At 40.5% G+C, this 20,096-nt stretch overlaps 2 protein-coding genes across 6 annotated transcripts in view; both read left to right on the top strand.

Annotated features, from left to right (window-relative positions):
• The window catches only part of cemip (cell migration inducing hyaluronidase 1), a 335,274-nt gene that overhangs the window by 52,484 nt on the left and 262,694 nt on the right, over nucleotides 1–20,096 (top strand). The window lies entirely within an intron of this gene.
• LOC307029633 (protein FAM200A-like) lies at nucleotides 7,036–8,301 on the top strand (the record flags this gene model as incomplete). Its single annotated transcript, XM_079665714.1, has 1 exon — nucleotides 7,036–8,301. The coding sequence occupies one exon, from the start codon at nucleotides 7,036–7,038 to the stop codon at nucleotides 8,299–8,301; it is 1,266 nt and encodes a 421-aa protein (XP_079521840.1).

Raw genomic sequence — 20,096 nt, 5'->3', positions numbered from 1 at the left:
TGCACAATAAGCCTTCCACATATTGATTATGTCATCAGTTTAAAGATGACTTCTACAGTGTTAGTGATATAGTTTTGAATACATAAAGTGTCTGGTGAATGATTATAAGCCCAAATGGTGGTAAAATGTATGTGGATGTGTATTAGAAATTTATTTTTGTTGTTGGTTGTTAAGTAGCCGAGTCCTTAAAAGCTTTCCACCTGTGGTAGTTTACATTTTGTATTTGATTCTTGATGCTTTATTTAGAAAGCAATTGGTCCGTCAGCTCCAGAATCCCACCACAAGACATCTGCTTCCCAGCCACATGAACTCCTTCCAGCTCTGGTTTCAGATGGTCCAGTTTCTTCGTATTCAGCCACCATTTATTTTCCAGACAATTTGATTCCATCCACAACAATGTTATAGTGTCTGGACTAGCCCTCCAGATAATATGTCTGAGGCTGAGATTAAACTTTGGCGAATAATGTCCATGTTATGTCATCACTGTTTTTTGAACAAAGCTTTACATGAGATTTTAGAATTGTCAAGTTCCTTTTCATTCCTTTCTAGACTCCCCTTCAGGTCATAGACTTGCTTTGGCAGATCATCAATCCATTGTTTGAAGAATTAACTATGATCCTTACGGTTATGAAGTTTCTCTCCTGTTGTTCAAGCAAAGTTCTGTAAGCAAAGTGCGTGTTCCAAACACGCACTTGAGTCATGATGACATAATCCTCAGTTTGGTCTGAACCTGTGGGTGGCATGGTTTGGTTCTCAGCCTTCAAGGCCTACTAGCCCAAAAAATAAGTATTATAGAGCCAGAAATGTCCACAATATACTAAGATTGACCACCTTTTTGCTGAGGAGCATTGCTGACTGTTCTTTGTTCAGGCAGCAACTGACATTTCGCGTGCTAGGAGAGATTCGTCAGATTATTATTAGACAGAATACCAACCACAAGTTCAGGGAAACACTGCCATGGTTTCCCAATAATTGGTTTATTGGTGTTAAAATACACCAGTTCAGATTACAAACCGATTACAAATCTCAAATCCACCTTGAAAACTCATTTTGATCCGACATCAAAGTGTTGTTTTTGTCTGCAGACATACGGATCTGAGTTGTATATGAAATCTGTTTCTAGCACACTTGAGCTGGTTTTCTCCATTCTTACCTACCCTACCTTTAACGCATTTCATTCTGTTTAAACTCTGGATAATGTGCTGTGTGTTTACAGTGTGCTGCCGTCAGCTTTACGGTTTCTGTTTGTGGAAATGAAACACACAGCCAGCACTGAGGTGTGTGTTTCCCTCAAGAATCCACTTGTTTGTTTTTTCCTCTATCTCGCTGATATCCTTAAAGCCAAGCTCGTTGGATCTCTATTCCAGATGATTTATTCCTTTTTCAGCCAAGCAAAATATTGTTTTACAGAAAGAGAATCCATTCCTCCTCTCAGTGGGACCTGATGGATGGGGGTGTTGCAGGGACTCAGTGCCATGTTTTCTGCAGGCTGCTGCCCCTCCGCTGGAGCTCTATTTTTTATTTTCTGCCTTTTCCATCCACAACCGGAGTCTTCCACTGCATATTAGAACAGCCTCCTGTAGCTGCTTCAGCCAGACCTTCCATCACAGACCCTCTGATGCAGCAGATAACTCCTGGCAATTTGTATTCATTTTCTCCTAAACAACCTTCATCTGTCACTCAATCACTCGCAATTTGAATAAGCCACATGTGAAACATATTCTCATTCTGATTGGCTGTTAAGTGGTACCCACTGACTGTTACGGAGTCATCATTTTTGAGAAAAATCTCTGGTATCCATAGATCTGATTGATTAGTGGAGCAAATTATCAAAATACTACGGAGGGAAGATATTTTCGTTTGGATTACTGGTTTGGGGTGTGTGTGTGTGTGTGTGTGTGTGTGTGTGTGTGTGTGTGTGTGTGTGTGTGTGTGTGTGTGTGTGTGTGTGTGTGTGTGTGTGTGTGTGTGTGTGTGTGTGTGTGTGTGTGTGTGTGTGTGTGTGTGTGTGTGTGTGTGTGTGTGTGTGTGTGTGTGTGTGTGTGTACCAGAGGTGGGAGTAAGTCCTACATGTGCAAGTCGTGAGCAAGTCTCAAGTCTTGACCTACAAGTATCAAGCAAGTCCCAAGTCACTGTGGTAAGACATACACAGTTAATCATTTGAAATCTAATTTAGACCGATGACAATCATATTAGATTAATATTAACCCTAGAACTGCAGACAATATAGGACTCAATCAACAAGTCTGTTCAAAAAGGCAGAATTCCAGGTAAGAAAATCATCAAACTGTTCTTCTACGGACGAAAAGTTTATTATTCCGCCGACGTATTTTGCTGCGCTTATTCTCCCGCATTGAAAATCGCAGAAACTCCGTTCAAACATCAAAACGTTCAGCTCGGTCGGGAATCGATGGCTATTACTTTTCTCATTCATAATTTTCATAATTCCAGAGATACATCCCATAATTCATCCCATTTTTAACATTTGAACTTTAACATTGCGCAGCTCGTTAAGGCAGAGTGCGTGATGTCAGAGTTAGAGTGGAGGACAGTTTGAAATTTGCCTTCATATATTTTTTTAAAACTGACATAATTCCCAAACCCTACATTCCTGAGACATCATTTTTCATGACAAACGTAGGAAAACATCCCGTAGCTTGAAAAATGACAAAGAATTAAGCAAAAAATAACTAAACAAAGTGCCTCTTGAGGGCATGAAGTGACAAAAACGTTCAACATGTTTCCATTAAAGCGCATTGTAATTTCAGGCAGCTATTTCCTCACAGCAGCAGCCGCACACCTTTAGTTAAACTGCCAAAAAGGCCACATTATTAACGCGAAAGTACACAAAAATTACACTTCAGATACTCAACCTCCTTGACATGCTTCACGTTTTGAAATTTCACAGATATCTGTTACGGTTCTTCCACAAAACATTCACATGTAAGAGGTTTATCTCTCATCCAGAACAATGGAAACCTTTGATCTCTGGACGCCTCATTAGCTCAAATACAAACACCTGTGTAATGGAACACGATGATGTCATCACTCCAACTGACATGGTTCAAGGCCCTTTCTGCATGTCAGTCTTTATGCATGACTGTGTTTTTGATAATGGATCCTGACCACTCACATTTGTACACTGTGAACAAATTATATTATTAAACAAATATATAACATAAATACAAAAAATACTCTAATTTAGTTTCTTTTCCAGCGCTCTTCATCGGTAGCTTTCATAGCCGTGGGAACATGTTTCAAATGGGGGGTGCTGTGGGGATGACACCAGGGCTGGTTCTGACCAATGTGCTGCCATATAGGCAAGATTTTAGCTGGCAATGAAAAACCTCTACAAAAGACCAATACACTACAAAAAGAGAAACATATTGACATGGTGGACAGCTTATATAACAAGATTTCAAATTTATTTAGTATTGTAACATGTTTTAATTGGAGGGGTGGACTTCACATCCTCTAGGGGGGTCCGGTGGTGCCCCCCCGGGAAGATTTTTTTAACATTTTAAAGTCAAATGCTTCAATCTGGTGCACTTTGAGCGCCCAATTACTAGACTGATCTAGAGGGTACAACAGATCGGTTTGCATTTTATTAATCCAATAAGTATGTGAACATTTCTAATAACCTACCATAGCCAATAACAAATAAATGTAACTTATTTTATTTGTATTGTTCATTCATATCTTATTTTACCAGTTAACATTTATTTATTTAGGCATATTTTTAAATCTCTCCAGTTTTAAACGATATTTTTGGTTTACTGTCCTATAGTATACATTGGAATGATTTCAAACCTGTTTTGATTTATCCCAATAATTATAAAGGTGTGCCTTGGAAATATTTGTTTACATAAATTGTGATCAAAACGTTTGAGACTCACTGAGATAACGTATCCCCGCGGTATCCCCTCTCTCTTTCTCTCTCACTTTGGCTGTGAGTTGCGGGCGCCTGCTAAGCCAACATCCCTCACTTTCATCACTACAGCGCCCATCGTACAGGGCAAATGGAAAATGTAACCGGGTTGAAAAAAGGGTGTTATCTTTACTTAATTATGAATGTTGTTACATCAAGGCTGAAAATTCGTTTTTTTTGGTATTATATCTTGTGGAAATGCAGATCCCCTGTCCTCCACCGGGGGGTGCTGCAGCACCCTCAGCACCCCTACTTCCCACGGCCCTGGTAGCTTTAGCATTTCTGAGTGTCCTTGAACGCATCAATATTAGCAGATGCGTCACACCAAGCCCGGGAGATTTATTCTGCTCTGACTACTGCTAGGTAAATTCATGTATCCATAAACCCCTGAAGTTTACAGTGTCAAATAAACTCTTTTTAAAAGTATAACACACTGTTTGAGTTTGTTCATAGACTGTTTATTGGCGTGAGAACTGATATTAATTTACACATTAAAGGAAACAGCTTCTTAGCAGCGTATCCAGTCTTAGCCCGTTAGCATTGCGCTAACGGGCTAACAGCTAGCAGCGTTGCGTTAGCCCGTTAGCATTGCGCTAACGCTGCTAGGCTGCTAGCTAAATTAATCTCTCCCTAAACATTTGAACTTTAAAGTGTCAAATTAACTCTTTTTCAAAGTATAACACACCGTTTGAGTTTGTTCATAGACTGTTTAATGGCTTTACAACTGATATTAATGTACACATTAAAGGTAACAGCTTCTTAGCAGCATATCAAGTCTTAGCCCGTTAGCATTGCGCTAACGGGCTAACAGCTAGCAGCGTTGCGTTAGCCCGTTAGCATTGCGCTAGCGGGCTAACGCTGCTAGGCTGCTAGCTAACTTAATCTCTCCCTAAACAGTTGAACTTTAAAGTGTCAAATGAACAAGAGTTTCTGTATATAGTTGTTTTATCACTTGTTCTTTCACAAAAATTACTTTATTTTTGTTCACCTTTTCACTTTGTGGTTTTACAGAATATATTTGTTAGTAATTGATTCAAACAGTTTTATATAGTTTTTTTCATGTACTGTTTGACAGATTTTCACTCGTGTTTTTACTGAATATAATTTGTTAGTAATTGATTTGAAACGTTTTATATAGTTTTTTCCCCCAAGTTCTGGTTTTTAAAAATACATTTGCCAAATGTTACAATTTCACCAGTTATTTTGGCATTTTCAACTTTTCCTACGAATAACATTCTACATTCAAAGCCTTACATCTTTAACATTATTTATAAATTTGGAGTTTCATGCTACTTTTGAACTTAATATTCATTCATATGGAAACCATTCTGTCATCCAAATATTCCTGTTATTCACTTTCTTCTTACACATTATATTTCAGCATAAAGCATTCCCACTAGCAATTTCTTCAGGAATTGCATTATCTAGTTTAATTTGTTCCTCTTCATAATTTCCTTATAAACTAAGTAGGACGATTTAAAACTCACTTAATTGGGTTAATTTAGAAATTGCTTCAGTTTATCATCATAACAGATCAAAAAGTTCAGATGAATTTTTACAGTAAATCAAAGAATGATGCACTTCTGCAAACAAAAACAACATAATTAAAACATTTAAACAAAATACTAAAAGTAGATGAACACAACTCATGCACGCACCTTTCTCCGTGGGGTTTTAGTAGTGACGAATGAAGTTGGATGTTGTGGTGGTCCTGTCACTGATCTTTATGCTGCAGACTCTGCATACCGCTGTTCTTTTCTTATTAGCATCATCGACAAAATAATCATTGAATCCAAACTTGACTATTTTTGGAGTAACGCTAGCCGCTGCCATGTTAACTGATACTCCTGCCGTCTAGTGGGTTGCCAGGTTTGCGCACACGGCGCTATAATCACCCAATCACGTTTAGAAAAAACTAAATGTAATATCTCAATACAAAAACAAACACAAATATTTAATTTTACAAAGTCAAGTCAGTTCAAGTCATCTGTCTCAAGCTTAAGTCAAGTCTCAAGTCATGAATACCAAGTCAAAGTCAAGTCAAGTCTTTTATCAATGTTAGTCAAGCAAGTCTCAAGTCCAAAAATATGCAACTCGAGTCAAGTCATGTGACTCGAGTCCCCACATCTGGTGTATACGTTTGTGTGTTTGTGTATTTGTGTATTTTTGCGTTTCTGTGTATTGTTTTTGTTTCCCGGGGAAAACACTCACGAGAAACACCGGCTGTTGTTATGCCTGCTGTGATGTCAAGTTACTCCGTTCTCCGCTTGTAATTATGCCGTTACAAGCTTCAAAGTTGTATTTATCATCTGAATTTGCCGAAACAAGTTTAATATTCTAAAAGCCAAGACTTTGTTTATTTGAAATCAGATGAAAACAAACTTTAACGGACCCTGCCGTGTTATCTATGATTACTATACGCCAGCCAACCCCAATTAGCGGCCCGCGGGCCAGATCCGGCCCGCGAGAGGCAAATGCATGGCCCGCGCTGATCTACTGGCATTCACTTGTTATAAAATAAAAACATAAAATAAAATGTCCGCGGTTTCGCTTTATTTTGACCTCCGTCGACACTCGTAAACCTGACCCATGACCTATTTTACCGGACCCCGTCAATGCTAAACCGACTTGTTTGATTTGCATGCAGAATGTAGCTGTAATCAAATCAGACAACCTGAAGCGGCACTTCACCTCTATTCATGCTGCTTAATGCTAACTATCCAGAGAAATCCGACCAGCGCACACAAAAGATAGCAGGTTTGCTTGCATCATACAAGCACTCTGTTTCCACAATGTCGAAAACAACATCGGCACAAGAGAGCGCATCAGCTGCCTCATTTGCACGTCTCTTGGACGCTTGCTAGAGCCAAGAAGCCGTTTGCTGATGCTGAGTATGTGCGATAGACATGGCTCATGAAGTTTTAAATCATGATTAAAAACAACAAAAAAAGGTTGTAGAGCTATTAAAGCAGGTGCCGCTGTCGGCTAACACGGCAACCAAAAGAGTAGAGGTTTTAGCGGAGGAGTGTTTTTCCAGTCTACTCACGGATTTGAAGAAAACAGAGGCTATATCCTTAGCCATAGACTCCTCCTGTGACCGAACGGACATGGAACAGCTGTCTGTGTTCGTACGATTTTTTGATGGGAAGATATTCCGGGAAGAGCTGCTGTGTTTGCTTACTCTGCCCGGGCACACGACCGGGGAAATAATCTTCCACGAGCTGACACAGTTCTTCGAAAAGAATGGTTTGAATGTGAGTCAAATTGTCTCTGTTGTAACTGACGGGGCTCCGTCGATGGTTGGAAAGCACAAAGGCTTGGTAAGCAGGCTTTCTGCCGTTAACCCGGCGCTTCTGACATTTCACTGCATCATTCACAAATCAGTGTTGTGCGCAAAACTGTGTGGAAAAATGAAAGAAACGATGGATACTGTGACGAGACTGGTTAACTTTGTGCGTGAGAGCTCTAGTCTGCAGCATCGCCTTTTTAGATCGTTGCTAGAGGAAATGTCATCTGAACACAAGGATCTCTTACTACACAACGATGTTCGCTGGCTGAGCAAGGGCCGTGTGTTGGAGAGGGTGTGCGACCTGCTTGATGAACTGGTGTCGTTCTTATCAAGCCTGCAGAGCCAAAAAGCCCATGAGTTTTTGAGCTTTTTAACTGACACCAAGGTGATAGCAGATGTTAATTTTTTGTGTGACATCATGTCTCATCTAAATCACCTTAACCTGCAGCTGCAAGGCAAGAACCACACTGTTGCTGAGATGTACGAGGCGGTTGAAGCTTTTCGGTCAAAGCTGCACCTTTTGGAGAGAGATATTCATGGGAGGAAGCTGCACTTTCCACGTCTGCGTGAGCACTGCGAGAAGAATGAAATGCCGGAAGATCCAGTAATGAAGGATTTTTTGTCAAAACTGGCAGAAAACTTCAAGGAGCGATTTGAAAGCTCCCCTAAAATCTCACGTGACATCCTCCTCTTCCTCAGACAGCCGTTCTCTGTGTCAGCAGACGGGCAGTGGACTGGAGAGGCCAAAAGGCTGGTGCCTTCCATCGAAGAGGGAGCTCTTCAGATGGAGGTTGACTTGCTGAAAGCTCAACACAAGGATGCACCAGTGTGTGACTTTTGGATCAACGTGGTTCCCCAAGCTCGTTTCAAAAACACCAGAGCTATTGCTATGTTCCTACTCACAATGTTCCCCTCAACATACATCTGCGAATCACGATTTTCTTCAATGAATGCTATCAAAAGCCAGGACAGGAACAGACTCTCCAGTGCACATCTTGGACAGTGCCTCAGGATTACCACAACAGAATACAAGCCCAACATCAGACAGGTTGCCTCATCCCGCTGCTCTCACTTCTCTCACTGATTGGTGAGTGAACAACATCAATTTATTTTTGCAATTTGTCAATTCTATTGTGGTATAATAATTATTAAGACAAAAATAACCATTTTATAGTTATATTTTATATGTACATTCATTTCCTAAATAAAATGCTACGCAGCGTAATTAAAAACAAATTATTAATATGATAGAGAAAAAACCTTGGATAATACAGGGCTTTTAACAACAGCCCACAAACTGGTTAAATTGAATACAACATTAAAATAATATATTAAAAATAAAGTTTAAAAAACCCAATACTATTTGTTATTTACAGCCTGATATTATTTGGTACACATATTAAAAAACGTTAAAACTAATAATGTGGTGTATTTTGGTACGACATTATAAAAGTAACTAACTGAAACTCTCTCTCTGTCTTCCTGTCTTTCCCAGTGTGTGTGTGTGTGTGTTACAGTGTTTGCTGAATTGAATGTGGACCTGTCTGACCATTTGATCAGAGTTCACTCTGTTGTTTTTTATTTTTGTTTATTGTTAGGCCCCATCAGACCACAGCAAAATCATTTGTATTTGTTAAAGCATTTATTTATTATTATTGTTAATAAATGTTTGATTTCGGTCTAATTTTGTTTCAAGGATGCATTTTTCCTTTACTCTCAACACAGGGTTTGTTTAATTACTACTGCCACTACTACAACAATTATAATAGAGGTAACATCTGCACATAGTGTAAAACAACTTTTAGTGACACATAACATTTTGGCCCTTAGCTTGTCATGCTTGAAAAAAATTGGCCCTTTGGTAAATATAATTGGGGAACCCTGCTATACGCCTTACATTCATAATTTCTGCAGAGGGAGGGGAACAGCAGAGTGGCGAGTGAGAGCTGTCTTCTTCCCTTTACAAGCTTCAAAAATGTATTTATCGTGTGATTTTGGAAATAAAAATCATACTCTGAAAGCCAAGAATTTGTTTATTTAACATTTTAAAATAAACACCCGAAATACAATTTAAATACAAAAAAAAAAAAAGGATTGGCTCATGATAGGCCCCCGATCTCCGTAGGCCCCTGGGCTTCAGCCCAGGTCAGCCCGTGCATTAAGGCGGCCCTGCTCATTGGTCATGTTCACGTTCGTGTGTGTTGGAGGATGGGCTCTGTAAGGAAGTCTGAAGGAAGGGACAGATTTCTTTCGGCTGCGTACTTTCAAATTCTAGCACACTTGAGCTGGTTTCTCCATTCTTACCTACCCTACCTTAAAAGACAAACTAGAACACGCATTTTCTGCAGAAAATGCGTGTGAATGCTGTAAACTGAACATTTGTTGCTGAACTTAGCGGAGAAATGCAGAAAAGTGAAATTATTTGAATCAAAATTGTTACAGCTCAAATGCATTGCAATGACTTTGTTGAAAGTGAAATGTTAAACTGGAAGAGTAGGAAAAATAGTGAAGAAGCTTAATATTTAAAAGAAAAGGTATAAAAAAAGGTATAAACAACTAAATGTATAGCCTCAATGTCCTGAAATAGCTGAATAATGTAATAGTAGAATGGTTTCTGTAGTAGAAAGTAGGCTGAAGGAGTTAGATATTAAATGTAAGTAGTAGTGAATGAATGTGTATTAAGAAGAGAAAAGAAAGTGAAAAGGCTTGGGAAAGCTGCCAGCCTGTTTGTCATTGTTTGTTTCTGTGCTGAGCACCTAATCATAACACCTGTGTGTGAGCCCAGAGATCAAAGGTGTCCATGGTGACGACGTTATCAAACACCCGTGTGCAGAGATCCAAGGTTTCCATGGTGATGTGAAGTGATGAGAGGAGGAGAGCCTTTCCATTGATCTGAATGGGAGATAAACCTCTTACATTTCTAACTATAGTTTAAAAACAGTAGCTAATATCGGTCAAATGTAAACGCGTTAAGCATCTCAGGACCCTGACGAGCGTCTGAGCTGTTTGTGTACTTTCGGGTCAATATTATGGCATTTTTGGCAGATTTACTAAAGGTGTGCAGCCAGCGTTTCCGCCAGGGGGGCGTCTTGCCGTCATCAAAGAATATTAATAATTCGAGAGAAGATCGAGAGTTTTTAACGCTTGAAATGACGAAAAGGAAAAAGGACAAGGACATCCCTCTGTTGGAGGGGCAAAGGAGTCTGGTGGGATTATTTTCGGAGTATTGAAGATCGTTTCCCCGACATCGAAGGTCCCTGCTACAGGACAACACGGAACGTGCACGATTTGAACGCGCTAAGTGGGGGGGAGTTTTAGTGGAGCACGCGCGTGAGCTGCGAGCACCAGAGCCTCGCAGTGGCGAAACTGAGGCTCCGTGGTAAACTGTAGTAACATGAAGAGCCGTTTGGTAGCCGAAACAGCCGGCGCTTTAAGAGAGCCGAGCCAAATGATCCGGGTCACTAACTTAAAAAGACAGTATCTTTAAGGGACGGCTCAAGTCAAAATTCAAAACAACCTCCACAAAACCAAAACATCAGCCGTTAGCTGTTAGCACTCAGAGCTCACAGCTCCTCATATCTGTTCAGAAACTGGACAAAAGTTAAACAAGTACAAACCACAGACTGTTTGTGTCATGGCGAATACAGTCGCTGGTTTATTCATGTCTTTAGGCCGTTGTTGTGAGTGTGGACGGAGCATATACAACGTTAGCTTAGCCGATCTCCATTCATAAAACACGCATTTTAAAAGGTTTTTCGCCTGCCGTCTGTCTGCAGACCGGTATCAGTATGTTGTTACTTCGGCATCATTTCGAAACGTGTATTACAATTAAATCACGGTAAAATATGTTCATTTTGTTGTAGTTGTAGCCCTATTGCCAGCGATTCTCTCTGAGCATTCAGCAGTCGAGAGTGTTTACGTCACTAGTTTAGCATATTCAGCCCGGTTGTTGGCCCGCTAAGAACCTCAATTTTGGAGGGCCAGAAAAAAGGTGAAAAAGTAAAAAGCTTTGGAAAAGCAAAAAAAAGCCGTGCTGCAGTGGAAAAGCGCCATTAGTGGGTCCAGGAGCAACGAAATGCCGTCATTATTAAAAACAAATACTGTTATTACTGGTATTGATTTCATCTTGAGAGAGAGGCCATTCACCCCACATGATTAAAGCTCCATCTTCACGCCCAGGGCCGGATTTTGTATCATAACACGTTGCAGGTGTGTTGTTGAGATCAGGGCCGTATCCAGGATTTCCTAAATACCGTTTCCAAACATGCTAGGGGGGTTCGGGGGGTACCCCCCGAGATTTTTGGGATTTTCATGATCTTGTTAGGTGCTTTTTAAGTCCTATGGGGGGCCACAAATTGGATAATATATCGATTTCAAACCATGTCAATGGGCTGCAGCATAAATTATTTTTGAAAGTGTAATGCATAAGAATCAGTTGATTGTTACTATTAATGATCTGGACATGCAGAAGAGGCTAAAATGATCACAACATTCTCAAAATTCATTTTCCATGTCTCTCTCCTTTCCATAACCTGCAGCCTCTCTTCCATCTTCTTGAGTCTCTCTGTCTTCTTCCTGTTCATTACTCTCTCTGTCCTCTACTCTTTCTCTTTGTTCAATCTCTCCCTCGTTGTTCACTGTTTGCTCCTTCTCACTTGTCGCTCCTGCCAGTGAATTAAAAGCAATTCAGCAATTTAGTTCATTTCACTTGTTTGTTTGCATTCTTTTTGTCATTTAAATCTGTTTTGTTTGATTCTCAAAAGAGAAAAAAGATGTAAGCAAATGGTGTTTTATACAATTGTATGTTATTATGACATCATAACGGCAATATATGTATGCTGTTTTAAAACATGCCTATAAATGAAGACTATTGTTATAGATACATAGATAGATAAATAGATAGATAAATAGATGGGCTTATTAAGCCTACATTATCTTTGTGTGACTGTACCTGCAGTTCCTCCTTGACTTCCATCTCCGGTACAAATCCGGGATGCGGAGGTTTGTTGATACATGTCGTCTTCTTCTGTTTGCTTTAATCGAGGCTACGTAGTTATGCAGCGCCCCCATCGTCAGTAAATGGAAGTACTACGAAGAACCCCGTTTAGTGCAATTATTTCCCAAGTTTTGTAAACACAGCTCGAAAAATATTAACGAGGTCCGGACCTCGGTGACCTCAATGGTAGGTACGGCCATGGTTGAGATCGAAACTGGTTTGATGATGGGTGTGGTCTAATGAGGGTTCTGGAAGGGGGTTGGAGGGGGGCTAGAGATGGTGAAGGGGCCACATGGCTTGATTTGCCGTCACAGCCGTTTGATCCGATAGAAAGATGGTCTCCAGTTTAAATTGTTGCTCAGAAGCAGAGTTCAGACACACATTGCTGTGTTTCTCTTGGAAGAAGTCTGTTGTTCCTGCTGAAAGGCTTTCTGTTTCGGCGCATTGTGAAGTCATAGATAAAGCAGAGAGGTGTTCCCCTCTCAGTTTCCCATCGTCTGCCCAAAACACACCCTGCTCCAAACACAAAGCACAACCACAGCTGTACGTCTGGTGCTTACAAGTGTTCTAACCACTCAAAGCGCTTTAGGCCAACATTTACCCATTCAGAATCAGAATCAAGTTTATTGCCAGGTACGTTAACACATACAAGGAATTTGCTTTGGTGGTGCGAACATAAACAATCTAAAAAAATAAGTTGCAAAGTAGGAAAAACAATTCAAGGATTTTCAAGAAACAATTTAGCTATAGACAAGTATTTACACCAAATTGTAATGTAACTATACAAATAAAAATAAAAGCTAAATAAAACTAAAAACCCACACACACATTCACACACAAACCCACACAAATTGACTGATGGCAGGGCTGCCAAACAGTGTTAGAGTCTTTGGAGGTAGTTTGTGCTTCAGACACTTTCGGAGCCGTTGATCAAGCTGCTGGTCTTCGGATATCTTTGAATATTCTTGGTGATAAAGGGTCCCACAATGTAATATTTAGACTGAAGCACTTTTTTGTGCTTCTGTCAATCCTCTTCTATCTCTTCTTCTATCCTAATCGAGTCTTGAACATATTGTCTTCAGTGATTGTAATATTGTGTTAAATGTCTGTTTCTTTGTATCTTAGTTTTGCAAAAGACAATTTTTAGACTTGATCTGACAATAATTAATCTTATCGCATATTTCTTGTATTCTATACAGATGTAGCGTTTCATTTCAGAAGCCTACCCGTGCGGGTCCGTGATCTGCACGGGGTGGGCCCCTGCTGAAAAGGAAACCCCCCCCGCAGGACTTGATACGCCCCCTTGATAAGTAAATGTAATTTTAATGAAACCAGCTGCAATGGATCATGGATCCACCAGGGGGAGCCGTGAAAAGCTGCCACACTGGAACTCATGTGAAATAAACAGCTGATAGATCTACAGGTGTCTGATATAGCGGATATTTGTTAAGATCCATATGTCACGGATAGGATGATATTCTGTGCTAAATAAGAGACATGTAATCATTTACAAAACATCACCATGTTTTTATTTAACAAAATAATGTTGTTTAATTCACGTAGGTGTAAGTACAAAACCATCGCTATGTTTTTTCATCAGGAAATGCAGCCCGGCTCAAACAAACGATTTTCAATCATCATCCTCACGATCATTTAATGTATCATATGTTTGCGAATTGAAATGAATGTACTAATACATGTAGTTTAATCCACGTGAGTTTACAACAACAAAAATAATCGCTTTGTTTTTATATCACATCCGACCGGAGGAAAATGCAGCACGGCTCTCACTACCGATAATCCTAATCCCACGGGCAAACAATAATATGTACAGTGTTAATAGTTTACTGTATTATTAGTGTAATATTACTGCTATAACAATCACACATTGAGTTGTTAAAATCAGACCGTTGTTTTTTTTTAAACAGTCTGAATGAAACGGCAGCTCTCAGGTGATCAGGTGTGTGTTTACCAGTGTTGGGACTAACGTGTTACAAACTAACGCACACAACTACCTTTTGCGGTAACTAATAACGTTACTAGTTAACTATTCCCATTCAGTAACGCCGTTATAGTTACTGTGATTTAAATGGGTGCGTTACTGCGTTACATGATGTGATCCAACTGAACCGAATCTCCCTGCGGATGTAATTTACAGGCGAATACAGCGATGTCCTCTCACAGTACAGATGTAGCGATTCATTTCAGACAGTTTGAAACGCGAGGGCCGTGATTGGTACGTGATCTGCGCTCGCTCAAGGGAAAACCTCCAGCTTGACTTTAGACCGCCCCCGTGATAGATAAATGTAATTATAATGAAGCCAGCTGCAATGGATCATTGATCCACCAGGGGGTGCAGTGGGGTTCCACACTGGAGCTCATGTGAAATAAAGTGAGATACAGTATGCTGGATGTACAGCGGAACTTTGTTAAGATCCATATGTCACGGATATCATACTACTGTGCTAAATAAGAGACATGTAATCATTTACAAAACATCACCATGTTCTTATTTAACAAAATAATTTTGTTATTCGAAAAAAACGAACGGGAGGAAATGCAGCCCGGCTCTCGATTTTTAATCCTAATTTAATCATCATCTTCACCACGATCATTTATGTTTATGTTCGCCGAATTGACATGAAATCACTGACACATATGAATATACTGTATTCAACTTCATTAAAACGTTATTAACGTGCCTAAACTCAGTAATTCACCAAAAACATGTATATTTTAATGGAGCTTCGTCGGTCGATCAGGATCCCAAAGTGTAGCAGAGGGATCCTCATCTGGATGAAGGGTGTTATTTTCCCCATAAGATGTAAGAACAAGTCGCTGCAAATTATCCCGCTTATTATATGGCCACATTCTCAACAAAGTAACGACATGACTCCCAATATTAATTGAAATGCTTTTATGGATTTAGAAAATGTTTTTATTGATTTAAAAAATAGTTGTATGTATTAATTTAAATTGACATGCATCCGCTAAGAAAAATAGTCCGTTGTTACCGTTTTTTAAACAGTCTGAATGAAACGGCAGCTCTCAGCTGTGTATTTACACAACCAATGGCCCATCAACCACAGCTCTCTCCCCCCCTCCCCCCCCTGATCTTTCTTCTCCAGCAGCTAAATTAACAGTAGGTTACTCTGAGTGACCATAGACTGTATGTGACAAGCTTACAGTTAGTGACGTAACAACACCATAAAAGCTGGTGGGTTGAAAGCAATACGGGAGGTAAAAATAACTAGAATAATTGTGATTTATTTATTGTGGCTTTTATGTTTTTAGGTATAAAATGTTATGTAATTCAGGCTTATAGTTCACCCTTCTCTAAAAGCCTTCAACAATGACAATATTCATTGTAATTTAATAAATCCTTCCAACACACATTGTAAAAAATAGCCTACTGTAAGTTAAGAAATCATTTCAATATGTACATCTTCTGATGTAACAACAATAACATTATAAATAGTAACATAGCTGAACATGGTATTGCACATTTAGCTTTGAGTGTTACTGACCTGAGATGTTTTTATTACATGAATTAAGGTGACTGAGGCTTTTTAACATACAGGGATGCAAACTCATCAGGTATGAAAAAGGTGACAAGGATCCGAGCCCCCGGCTCCCCCACCCCACGGAATAACAGAGGATTTCAGCAGTCAGAACAACTAAAGCAGCAGTGTTAATAATAACAGATACGCCAAAGAGTCACATCTAATAGAAATACATAAAAGCATTTATTTTAAATTGTGGAGCAGTCAGTTTATAATTTTGGCAGCATTGTTGAGCATTTTGAAAATGTATTTTCATGCCTCTGTGCAAGGCTTAAGACTTTTTATCTTTATAGCCACATGGTGTAAAGTAACTAAGTTCATAAACTCAACAAGTACTATACTTGGGCACAATTTTGAGATACTTGTACTTTATTTAAGTATTTCAATGTTTTGCTACTTTGTTCTTCTACTCCACTACAGTTCAGAGGTACATGGTGTACTTTAACTCCAATACATGTATTTAATACCTTTAGTTACTTCACAAATCTGGATTAATTAAGTGAAATATAATCAAGTGTTAAATCAGACTTTAGGTCCACCTGGAGTAAATCCACAAGCTACCCTGCAGTATACAAAGTCATTCAAACTACAGTAGCTAAACCTTTACCAGCTTTGAGAACACTTTCATGATCAATCATTATAAAACATATCATATCTATTATTCTGAAATGGACCAATCTGCAAAATGACTACTTTTACTGTCGCTACTTTCACTATATTTTGATGATAATACTTTTCTACTTTTACTTGAGGAACATTTTGAATGCAGGACTTTTACTGTAACAGAGTATTCCTACACTCTGGGACTATTACTTTTACTCAAGTACAAGATCTGAGTACTTCTACTTTTACTCAAGTACAAGACCTGAGTGCTTCTACTTTTACTCAAGTACAAGATTTGAGTACTTCTACTTTTACTCTAGTACAAGATCTGTGTGCTTCTACTTTTACTCAAGTACAAGATTTGAGTACTTCTACTTTTACTCTAGTACAAGATCTGTGTGCTTCTACTTTTACTCAAGTACAAGATCTGAGTACTTCTACTTTTACTCAAGTACAAGACCTGAGTACTCAGAGGCGCGGGAAGGTATTTTGAGTGGGGGTGCTGAGGTGCTGGACTCCAGTGAACACTATTACGGGCACTATAGAGCACGCACAAAAAAACTCCCCACACGCAAACACACAGTAAACCCGCGACTGTTACAATGAAGGCTCGATAATCAGCTCACGGTATATAGGCAGGGGGAAAGTGCTATTTTTTACGAGTGGGGAGCAGACCTCACCTCCTCTAGGGGGGTCCGGGGGGATGCTCCCCCGGGAAGATTTTTTTAAAATATTGAAGTTAAAAGCATCAATCTGATGCACTTTGAGAGCAACATTAAGAGATCTATGGATACATCTCTCAACACCCAGATGAAACACAACTGTAAGCAGATGTTCTTTTTCTTTATGGATATTTTACAAATCACTCTCCTTTCAAACTGTATTCTTGTTTTACTGCCATATAGTATTTCATAACTGTTTTTCCTTTATTCTCTTATTTTTTTTATAACTATAATGATCATATGAAGGTGTGCCGCGGGAATAATCTTTTGAATAATTTTGGACCAAACCGTTTGAGACCCACTGAGATAACTTAGACTAAAGTTAACTATCTAAACACTCAGAGAGTCCTTTAGCTCACCTGAGCCTCTCAGTCTGAGAGGAGAGCTCTCCTCCAGCTTGTTGTGGAACAAACAGCTCCGTATGTCCGTTAGTGCAGCTAGCTAACCAGATGCTAACAACACGGTCCCTGCTGCTGGCACCGGTCCCTCTCTCTCTCCCCCTCTCTCACACACACTAAATGCGCTATTTCCGCACACACACAGAGCCGCGAGCTTGAATGACAAAAGCACACTTTTATTTCCATGCAACTCTCTGATTGGTCTGGTGTCTTGCCTCTGTTGCATTCACTGAACACGGGAAATTACAGTCCTGCCGTCCTTTCTAGTGTCTTGATGAGGTTCACATAAAGCACGGTTAATGTATTATATTATTGAGGTAAAATTGTCCGGGGCTACAGAAAAAACATTCGGGGCAGGCCAAAATATTATTTTACCAACAATGTGGAATTTATTGGCTACATATTACACAGATTATGCACAGCGGGAGCAGCAATAACCGTCAAAATAATAATTCAGACAGGGGAGCTCCGCACCCCCGGCCTGCCGCTAGGGGGTGCTGCAGCGCCCTCAGCACCCCCCTTCCCGCGCCCATGTGAGTACTTCTACTTTTACTCAAGTACAAGATCTGAGTACTTCTACTTTTACTCAAGTACAATATATATATACTTATACCACCTCTGTTTATAGCCTACGAAAAAAACTATTAGAAATAGAATGCTAAAGCTAACGTTAGCAGATAGTGACAATGTATGCTAGCTAGCTAGCTCAACGATTCCTTAAATAATATTGCCAAAGAAAAACTTTTCAGTTCACATCACGCTCTGCCGCTCCGACAGGGAGCTCTGCTCTGAACACCTGAACAGCCCGTTCTAACAGCTGTTCACCAGCGCTCCAGTCTGTGCCACAGTGACTCCGGACGCACAGTTAATATTAACGAACGCATCCGTAGGTAATGTAGCTGCTGAAGCTAGACCATCATCTCGGAGCAGCAGAGGCTTATTATACATCCATGAGCAGAGCCGACAGGCAGGAAGACTCGAGCACACAGCTCGTACTTCATTATAATATATTAAAAAAGAACACCATGCGTGTCATTATGGCACATAACAGCTCACGCCACCCTCGGGCCTCCTTCCGGTATAAATAGGAAGGAGGCCCGGCAATCTGCTCCCATACCAAATAACTTTTCTTCAGCTATTCGTAGAGCCAGTGGGGCCCAGCACTTAGAGGGCTGCGCCATTTACTCATAGAAGCTGGGGTTACAGTAGGTAACCTCAGTTCTATTTCGTATATGGCTTCGCCCTCTAAGGCTATCGCTATTGGGTTAAGGGCGAAGCATGATGTAGTCTGCGCCCCACTGGGTCCGCCCGGCACTAGAAGCACAGACACACCTGCTAAATAACACCCCATGCCTGTTGTGCCATGCGTAATGGTGCATCACCGTCCCTGGAACATAGCAAAACATGCCTATCTTCCCTGGCTGGGAACAATACATACTGGCCGCTGTGAGAAAGTAGAGACGAAGGTCCCACCTTGCGCACCGATCATAGAGGGGGAACAGCAGCTCTCTGATTGTCAGACAGGTAGGAGAGCGCCCAGCTGGATCCCTGACGTCGCTCACTCTGACCAGGCACTCCGTACAAAGTGTGTCAGAGGAAAAAGGAACATCCCTCCTATAAGAGGGGAAAAGGGCCGCTCTCCGCGTGCCGAGAGGCAGGAGAGAGGCGCACAGCTGGCTCCCTGACGTCCCTCACTCCGACAGGACACCCAGTACAGGGTGTGTCAGAGAGGAATGGGAGACATCCCTCAAATAAAATTGAATAAACGAACAGGGGGAAGACCAAGATGCAGCCGTGCAAATATCTTCCACTCCACATTCCTCCGTGCACAGCCGTGGAGGAGGAAATTCCTCTGGTGGAGTGCGCATTGATGTTCTCCGGGGGCTCCACCCCAGAGGAGACATGCCTGTGACACAGCCTCACACAACCTGTGTGACAGCCGCTGTGCAGACAGAGGTTGCCCGATCGAGCGTTCTCTATAGCAGTGGTTCCCAACCTGGGGGTCGCGACTCCCTTGGGGGGTCGCCAAAGATCGCAGGGGGGGCGCCAGACCTCAGATGATTTGAGGCCTAATATCATATTTATAATAAAAAAAAAAAAAAATTACATATCATTTTTTTTTTTACATATCATTTTTTTTACATAGTGTAACACAATACATGATTACCGCTAAAAGCCTTGTCTATATTACAATAAAATATAGAAATTAATTGATTAACTAAAATTAAAATTCAAAAAATTCATCTGATACTCCTCCGATTGGCGCCAACATTGACGTTACTGTGTCAGCTTTCATAATAATAACAGTTTGCTGCGCTTGCTAGCTAGCGACCAACTTCATAAGGTGAATATTTTTGTCTAAAAATGTCTGAAAAACGTAAAGGAGATGACAGCTCATCTGCAATCAAAAAGAAAATGAGGACCTACCTAGAGAGCTATCTTAACTTCGGTTTCATGGAGGGAACGGACAAAACCCGCCCAGAGTGTGTGATATGCAGAGAGAAGCTAGCCAACGAAAGCATGAAACCCAGCAAAATGAAGAGACACCAACAGACCATGCACCCAGAAACATTCGGGCGTGATCGGGACTTTTTCAT

Source organism: Notothenia rossii (assembly GCF_949606895.1).
Source record: "Notothenia rossii genome assembly, chromosome: 2".
In the NCBI taxonomy this organism is placed as follows: Eukaryota; Metazoa; Chordata; class Actinopteri; order Perciformes; family Nototheniidae; genus Notothenia; species Notothenia rossii.
The sequence above is the reverse complement of the archived record's forward strand: the minus strand, read 5'-3'. Positions and strand labels throughout refer to the sequence as shown.